The sequence below is a fragment of the Hippocampus zosterae genome, chromosome 9 (genome assembly GCF_025434085.1).
Source record: "Hippocampus zosterae strain Florida chromosome 9, ASM2543408v3, whole genome shotgun sequence".
In the NCBI taxonomy this organism is placed as follows: Eukaryota; Metazoa; Chordata; class Actinopteri; order Syngnathiformes; family Syngnathidae; genus Hippocampus; species Hippocampus zosterae.
Genome location: NC_067459.1, coordinates 25,977,993 through 25,986,559, shown reverse-complemented (window position 1 = coordinate 25,986,559; position 8,567 = coordinate 25,977,993). Strand labels below are relative to the sequence as shown.

Genomic DNA, 8,567 nt, shown 5'->3' with positions numbered 1-8,567 from the left:
TCCATCTCGTATGGCTCCAATCCTCATTTGTTGTCCAATCGGCGGCGTTCCAGGAAGAACCTTTCAAAGTCCTGTCACGGTCGTCAAAAGTGGAGGCGGCGCAGGCAACGTTTCTTTGGTGGACGCAGAGGTATTTGAGGGCCCGATCGCAATCCGGATTCAACCCATCTGAGCGCACGTGGGCGAGAATGATCATCGTGAACAATTGAAACAAAAGCTTACATGAATACACTTTAGACACATGAGTCAGCAGCAAAAATGTGCACCATTGTTGCTACCTTTGCTTTGAAAAATAGCAGCCATCCTGAAAAGTTGCCGCCTCCATAGCGCGTCAACGTTTAGCGAAGCGGGCAACTAGTTTGGAGGTGACGCTGCAGTTTGCGTGCTTGCGCTTCCAACTAAAAGTCCAAAATCGACTCTTTGGACCATTTAGTACCTTTCTTGTTCTTGTACTTCTTCTTCTTCTCGGTGAATTGGATGTCTTTGGTTCATATCGCCCCCTACTGTCCGGGAAACCACAGAGGCGCTTAGCAAGCAATCTGAATCGAATTGACAGTACAGTATGAGGCAAGCGTGCAAAAGCACAAAACGCTAAACGAGGGCGCACATTTCAAGGGCGGCTGATCCACTGAGCTGGTGGAAGGAGCGAGCCTCCGTCTTCCCTCGTCACAGGTGGGGGTCTCAAAAACTGGACTCATTGAAGCCTTTCGTTTTGTTGACTGCAAATTTCAAACAAAGCAAGGAGTAGCTTATGTTTGTTTTGTTCACCGCTGCCGTTGCGGTTCACACTCACTCTGTTTGTTATGATGCGGCATGTTTGATTGTTGTTGGTTGTAGTTGAATTTTGTTGCTTGGAGCCTTTTTCGTGTTCAACGAAAGAAGTCAAAAGCCATTTCTGTGCTTGATCATTGTTGCTATTTGCACTCACTAGAATATTTAAAAGCTGAAGCGAAAAGAGCCGTTTGAGAGTCAAAGAGAGCCGGCTCTTTCCAGCGAGCCGATCCGAATGAAGCGGATCAGCGGAAAGAGCTGAAAATCCCATCGCTGCACTTGAGCGTCGGTGAGGCGGCGCGTGCTCACTGCGCACACCTCCCTTTCTGACCCCCCACCCCCTCCTTCCCTCTCGACGGCACCGCGGCACAACAGATGGTGCGCCATACATGACTCTGGCGCCTTTTTTGCTTCGGAACAACTTTCCTTCCAGGCACCGTTGACGCGTTTCGCCGACAGAAAGGTGCCCCGGCAGGAAAAAGGCCACTTTGAGCTTCCAGACGCATTTTGCTGTCCGGGTAAGTTGTTTCAAATGATTATCCGGATGGGCACAGAAACGCCACTTCTCCTCCTCCTTATTATTCCATCCCCACTTCTTTTCTTTTCTCTTCTCTCTCTTGATTTAACAGCCGTAGAAGTTTGTTGAGGACAAAGGCGACGGCGCTCCGAGCGGGATTTCACCTCCGTCAGCTTAATACGGCGCGCGATGGTCTTTTTTGTCCCCGTTTATGAGAAAGCGTTTTGATGGAGCGCGTTACTCGGAGAGCATTTGGTTGTTTTCAGTGCGCACCTGCCCTTACGCTCGCCCCCCCCCCCCTCCCGTCGTTCAGACTTGAATAAGTATGTCAAGTTTGACAGCGGCAGACGCCGCCATGTGATCCCTTTTCCATATCGTGTCCTACATTTCATTTCATACATGAAATGTCTTTTTCAGACAAATGACAGCGCTTACTAGAAATGGACTTCCTCTCACGGGATATTCACCAACCATGACCTCGACTCCATACTTTTTTAGGACAACGATATATTTATTGTAGCATCTCAGTGCACTTTCTTTTTTTCTTTTACATCGAAGGCAATTTTTGGAAGGCACGCGTTGTGTTTTGAATGGATGCGTTCCCGATGATTGTGTCAAGTCGCCAAGCAGGAGATGAGGCTTTTTACGACCGCCGCCCGCGCCGCGCCCATTGCTTTCAAGTCAAAAATGCGCGTCTCCCTCGCCTCGCCTGTCCATCGGGAAAGCAGCGATCGCACACGCGTACTGGAGTACACCGTGAGAAACTTTCCACTCGGAGTTCTTCACTCGTGTGTCATAAGATAAGATATCCTTTATTTGTCCCGCAATGGGGAAATTACAATCAGAATTCAGAAAGGAAAACACTGGGTAGGGAAAGGGGAAAAAAAACACGTTCCAACTATCCTCTTCCGAGGATAATTGAAGTCCAGGATAAAAAAAAGACCCCAGCACATAAATAAGCATATGACAGTTACAACAAGTCACAAGACGTAACGTGTAATAAGGGGGGAGGATGAACGGGAAGGCGGGCGGGTAACCGCGACGCGGCCGAAAAAATGACCAGCTGCACGGTCCCCGTTGCGCTCCGCATTAACGAACCACGTCACGGGGAAAAAAGAATCGGAGCGATGAAGACGGTGATAACAAGGATGTGTATGCGCGTGTGCTTGTCCAGTCGTGTATGTGCATGCGTGTACAGGTCATAGCTGCTCCGTCGAGGTCCGCTCATCGTGAAGACGGTCCATGGCCGAGAAGGAGGGGGGTGGCGCTGGGGGCCCTAGACTCTGTGCGTACTTCCATCCAGGGGGAAAGGCCAGATAGCGTTGTTTGTTTTGGAGGGACGGCCGGCAACGATTCCAGACAGCCTCGAGTCCTCGGTCCGTATCTCCTCACCGGCGCCGATGGGTCGGATCCGAAAATTCTTTCCGCGTCGCGGATTTCAACTTTGCCACGGTGTCGTCGATCGCGCGGAGTCGCTCCAAAAGCGCAACAATATCGCGGTTGAGCTCAGTCGCCGCTTGAGTCTGAGTGTTGGACATTCGCGCCGAGCCATCCGGAGTGACCGGCAGCTTCTTCACTTCCGATAGAGCCGCCCCCGGCGGTTGAATTTTGCCATAAGACGAGAGAGTCCCACCGACGCGATGATTTGCTCGGCCCGAAAAGACGTCCGTCCGCACTTGCGGCCGGCGGCCAGATGAGCAATTTGTCTGAGATGAGATCGGCTTCGAGCGCGTCTCGTGGAAATGGGAGGGCGGCTGTGGAGGTGAGGCATGGGCCCAAGAGGAAACAAACGGATCAGTTTTTCAGCCGGGAGGGCGACAGCGGCCGTGAAGTAGAATGCTTCTCCTTCTTCCAAAAGATGTCAATCGCTCTCTGCTCCGTTCACAGCATGAAACGAACATGGATTGAAAACAATAGAAAGATCAGCATGGCTACTCCTTCAAGCGGCGCCTTTTTTTCTCCCCTCTGAAATGCTTCAAAAGCTCGTTCACGCCCGAGACTGCAGGGAAAAGCCTTCTCTTGATCAAGAATTGTTGACTTTCATGACGCATTCAGCGCTGGATCTTTTGCTGACACCAAAGTGGTACTCCCAAACCAAGGCGGAAACGTGGAGCAAGTGGCTCTCAGTCGCTACATTTGTCGCGAGCGAGCCGATGGTCTGCCCGCCGGCGTCACCCGTAGTGCAAGTGCTAGCGGCGGCGGCGCGCAGCTTCAAAAGGGCCCGCCGGCCGCAAATCGAATGTTTGAAGGGGAATTCGAAATGGGAATGGATGAATATTTCACCTCGGCAACGAGTCGTGCCCAGACCATCATCAAATGCTCAAATCATTTTTAGATCATCAGAAAAGAAAAAAGTCAGAAGAAAGAAGTCTCCATTAAGGCTGATACTTTACCCTAAACCGTTACAACTTTTGGTCTGATCATTTGAATCGGGGACAGATGGAAAACATGCAAGAGAAGGGCCCTCGAGGACCAGGGGGGGTTTCGCAGCACTCAATACAGTCCGCAACTCAAGTGCAGTTCGTGCGACGAGTGAAAGCCGACAACGACTGAGCTTGGCCGTCCTTGTAACTGGTCAGGCCTTTGAAATCCTTTGCAGTTATTCATCTGCGAAAATCACAACGTGATCAGGGAATACATTTGATCCATTATCCAGGAACGAACCTCACGGCTTCGCCGCCCCCGCGCGATTCGTTTGCACGTAGCGGAGACGGCACGCTAGCGCCGTGGCACACTCGAGGACTTTGTAACCAAGGCAACCAACAACGGTCGCAGAGAATTGTCAGATGAGCGACTCGAGCGTGACGAGGAAGCCATTTTACGTCGAGCTCAAACAAGTCATCGCCTACTTCAAGGCCGCCAAACCATACGAGAGCCAATGAAGATGAAATATTCTCACCGTCGAACTCTTTCTCTGTCCGTCTCTGTCAATTTGTGCTCGCAGGTGGGGAGCGGCCATGCCGTTTGGCTGTTTCGCCATCGGCCAAAAGAAGGATTACTGCAGTCCTTCGGACGTGACGGACAAGTATGACGTGGGTCACGTCGTTAAATCGTGAGTGCCGTCGTTTCGCGCCTTGCTCGGTTAAAGTGGAACCTCTGAGCCCAGACCGGCTCCATTTGGATTTGAGAGCGGAAAGATCTGCCGTCGGGCGTATGCCAACGGCAAAGTTGGATCGTACCGCCTGACGGCCCCATCGCCTTTGAGCGCCAGCGCGCCATCGATGGGAAGACGGAGGGGGCTTTGCAAAACAACTAACTGCCCGCGACATCCCGCTGATGTCGTCGCGTTGCAATTCGATGCTCACCCGACTGAAGCCTCTGGCGAGGTATTCCCAAAAGTCAGCGGGCAAACGATTGCGTCGGAGGCGTTGGGCTCGAGAGGTTCCGCTGCGCCGAGCTGCCGGATCCGTCCGCGGCCGCTTGAAATGCGCTTCTTCGCAGGGAGGAGTTCTGTGAGATATTCAGAGCCAAGGACAAAAACACCATGAGGATGTACACCTGCAAAAAGTTCCTGAAGAAGGACGGAAGGAAGGTGCGCAGAGCTGCCAAAAATGAAATCCTCATTTTAAACATGTGAGTTCTTTTCTTGAAGCCGAGCATTTGTCACGACGCGAGCTCTCCGCTCGAATCCGATTTTGGTTTCTTCAAACATTCCCCATTGAAACATTTTGAAACAACTTTGGGTTCCCATGAGCCGGATATGCCGTCGGAAGAGCAAAGAAACGATATCGGAGCAAAGAACCCCCCAAGCGTGGGACTGGGGCGGGCATATATCGGGCAAACTCGATATACCAGATGAGACACGACGGTTAAGGTCGCAACTTTTAGCCAATCATCAGTGGCGGACGCGTCACTGAACTTCCCGTCACTCGCAAATCTGTCATCATCGGTGCCTCGCTTCGTCATCACGATTTTGAATATACTTCCTTCATCGCTCAATTGCATTTCCTTAGCGATATTTTGCAACCATCACGCTTGTGAACCCCGTCTGGCTCCGAACCGGACCTCTCCCAACGTAAGATGATGCCCGATGGGTTGACAACCCTTTCTCTCATTTGTCTGCCTCGCAGCGATAATAACGATGGTCATCCGAATGATTTGACGACTTATATCCCGCATTTGTTTCTCATCTCCTCAGGGTGAAGCATCCCAATATTCTCCAGCTGGTGGATGTCTTTGAGACGAAAAAGGAATACTTCCTCTTTCTTGAGCTGTAAGTTTGAGGGAGTAAAAAGGGGCTGCTTCGTGCCTTCCGGCCTCCGGCGTTGTTGATCAGAAACTGGACACGTGAGGGCCGACTTCATTGATCGCACGATCGGCGTTTCCTGAAGTCGAGCTTGTTTATCGTGTTCCAAAAAGGAGCCGCCGTAGGCGCAATCCGCTCGGTCGTCAGAGTATTTGGTGAGCCGTACGGAGACCGTTGACGTTGGTCTGCCGTCCCGCGGCCGGTCAGGATGCGGGACACGCTGCGCCGTATCAAAAAAAAAAAATCAATATCAATATATTTGGTTGAAAATCTGTGAAAGAGCAAAGTCGCGAAAGGCGAGCGGCGTTGTAGCGACAGTTCATAAGCTGGTAAGGCATGTCCTCTCCTCTGTCAGCGCGACAGGCCGAGAAGTCTTTGACTGGATCCTGGACCAAGGCTATTACTCGGAGCGCGACACCAGCAACGTGGTGCGGCAGGTCTTGGAAGCCGTCGCTTACCTCCACTCTCTGCAGATTGTGCACAGAAATCTGAAGGTAACGTGCGACTCTTTTTCCGGAGCTTCGACTCCTTCGCTTCAAAGCACGCTTTGAAAACATCCAAGACATGGCGGGGACAAAGCCCTTGGGTTCGGGGGCGGGGGGGGATGAGTACACGCGATCCGGGACGTCAATATTCGTCGCGTCGGGAAGAAGCCGGACAGCCGCCGTCGGGAACGGACGGCGAGGCGGAAGGACGTTGGCGCGGATCGCCTCCGTTTTCACGAGGGCTTTTTGAAGCTCTTCAGAGAAGTCGATTCCAATTTTAGGGAGGGCCTGCCAGCTTTGGAATTGTTCTCGACAAGCGCCTTGCACGCGCTTACGACATCTACTCTTTCCCAGTTGGAGAATTTGGTGTACTACAACCGCCTCAAGCACTCGAAAATAGTCATCAGCGACTTCCATCTTGCCAAGCTGGAGAGTGGATTCATCAAAGAGCCCTGCGGGACACCCGAATATTTGGGTGAGATTTTTCAAGCGCATCGTCGGCCCGAGAAGAGAGCACAAAGAAATGCTTTTTTTCATCCCCCCCCCCCCGCAGCTCCAGAGGTGGTCGGCAGACAGCGGTACGGTCGAGCCGTGGACTGCTGGGCCACGGGCGTCATCACGTACATTCTGTGAGTTCGGAGGCTCGGGACTTGAGAGAGACGGAATGCGCGGCGTACAATTAGCGATTGGCGCTCGGTCACAACATTGCTCGCCAGGATGAATGACAGAGCAAGGCTGAAGGCTGAAGGCTGAAGGCTGAGGCGGGGCGCCTCGAGGGCGCGCCGTACTTGAGGACGGCAACACTGCGTCTTTGCTTTGAGCAATTGTCTCGCCACTCCAGGCTGTCGGGCAATCCTCCTTTCTATGACGAGAGCGACGAAGATGACTACGAAAACCATGACAAGAACCTGTTCCGAAAGATCCTGGCAGGCGACTACGAGTTTGACTCGCCATATTGGGATGAGATCTCAGATTCAGGTATTTGGATGCCACTCTGCGAGAGCTCGCCGACGTTTGTCTTTTTTGCATTCCCGCAAAGCTAAAGGCCACGACAAAAAATGAACCCTTTGTCGAGGTTTGCCTTCCTTTCCGTCTGACAGCAAAGAGTCTGGTGGCACGTCTGATGGAGGTGGATCAAGACCAAAGACTGACGGCCCAGGAGGCGATCAACCACGAATGGTAGGCGGCGCGCACCGCGTCCATCGTTCTTTGCCGAGCCCGGCGCAGCGCCGCGATCACCGAGTGCCCGTTTTTATCCGACAGGATCTCGGGCGGCGCGGCGTCAGATAAAAACATCAAGGAAAACGTCTGCGCGCAAATCGAGAAGAACTTTGCCCGAGCAAAATGGAAGGTAAGCCCCCCCAAAAGCGTTTTCCCTTGACCGTTTTCGTCACGAGCAGCTCGGCGGCCGTCCTCATCCGAAGGCACGGGGTCGGATTCGTTTCTAATGAGCCGGCTTTTCGCCGCCCCCTCTCAGAAAGCTGTGCGGGTCACCACCATCATGAAGAGACTGAGAGCCACCGAGCAAAGCGGCACCACTGCGGCCGCCGCAGTCCCGTCGGCGCCTTCGCCCGCCGCCACCGCCGCAACGCAGCAAGCGGTCACGGAGATGGACGAGACGGTCGCGGAGCCGCTCGAGGGGGCGGGGCCGGCGCCGCGGGAAGCGGAGCCCGCGGCCGGCCGCAACGGGGATACGGCGGCCGGCGCCCATGCGGGGGACGAGCGGGGCTAGGCCTCCCCCCCGGCCCCTCGGCGCCCACTCCCGCACACTGTACATTAGCTGCTAGCACGGTGACGCCGACGCGGCTTCTCTTTCGCTCGCGGCGTTCTTGTCCCCGGAGGCCGCGCGCTACCTTTCCCGAGTGCTCCGCGTGGCCTCGGCGTTCTCTTTGGATGAATGGCATCTTCTTTGGCGGCGAGCCCCCCCCCCGCGTGCAATCCGAGTCTCCAAAATATTTATTTAGAATCTGAGTTTTGGCCGGAAGAAGAGGCTTAACAAAGACTTCTTTCTGATATGCGTCTCAGTGCTCAGCGGGAGAAGAAGAATTGAACAAGGGGGGGGGGGGAGACCACGTAAACCTGGCTATCACAACAGGGGGGTGTAGACTTTTTCTATCCCGTACAGCCGCTCGGCGGATAAAGATGTTTTGTTTCCGAATTTTCATTGCCACGTGGTGTGCTTAAAGCGTTATTCTGTGCGCACCGCTCTATGAGGTGCCTCGCTTCACTCTCACGAAAATGTACGCAAGAGGATTAGGGCCGATGGCAAGAGTGAATTTGTAGCTTTTCTTTGGCTACAAGCACCACAAGAGACTTAACGGCATCAGAATGGGCCATCTTTCATTTTGCTCCATCTCAGTCTTTGCTGCGGTCTTTCACGTCTATGTTTCTTTGCAGCGCCAAGGCGCTTAAGCGCCTTGACGTTCCTTTTCGAAAAACGGGACCGTTGGTATATCGAGCCGACTTCTGCGGATCGACTCGATAAACGGCAATATCGATCAATTCTTGTCCCCGCTCGCATCGATGATGAGCCGCAGAAAGAAAAGTG

At 53.3% G+C, this 8,567-nt stretch overlaps 1 protein-coding gene across 1 annotated transcript; it reads left to right on the top strand.

Annotated features, from left to right (window-relative positions):
• Nucleotides 1-1,117: 1,117 nt before the first annotated feature.
• Nucleotides 1,118-7,963, top strand: camkvb (CaM kinase-like vesicle-associated b). Its single transcript, XM_052077297.1, has 11 exons — nt 1,118-1,289; nt 4,233-4,340; nt 4,730-4,861; nt 5,427-5,501; nt 5,890-6,028; nt 6,374-6,494; nt 6,573-6,648; nt 6,861-6,997; nt 7,120-7,198; nt 7,283-7,370; nt 7,497-7,963. Exons 2-11 carry the CDS (start codon nt 4,246-4,248, stop codon nt 7,749-7,751), a joined length of 1,197 nt encoding a protein of 398 aa, XP_051933257.1. The 5' UTR covers nt 1,118-1,289; nt 4,233-4,245; the 3' UTR covers nt 7,752-7,963.
• Nucleotides 7,964-8,567: the final 604 nt, after the last annotated feature.

Bases quoted from the DNA above. Each gene is read 5' to 3' on its own strand.
- camkvb (XM_052077297.1), top strand. From the start codon at position 4,246: ATGCCGTTTGGCTGTTTCGCCATCGGCCAAAAGAAGGATTACTGCAGT. The intron at 6,495-6,572 runs GTGAGATTTTTC...CCCCCCCCGCAG, and splicing joins CGGGACACCCGAATATTTGG to CTCCAGAGGTGGTCGGCAGA. The intron at 6,649-6,860 runs GTGAGTTCGGAG...TCGCCACTCCAG, and splicing joins GGCGTCATCACGTACATTCT to GCTGTCGGGCAATCCTCCTT.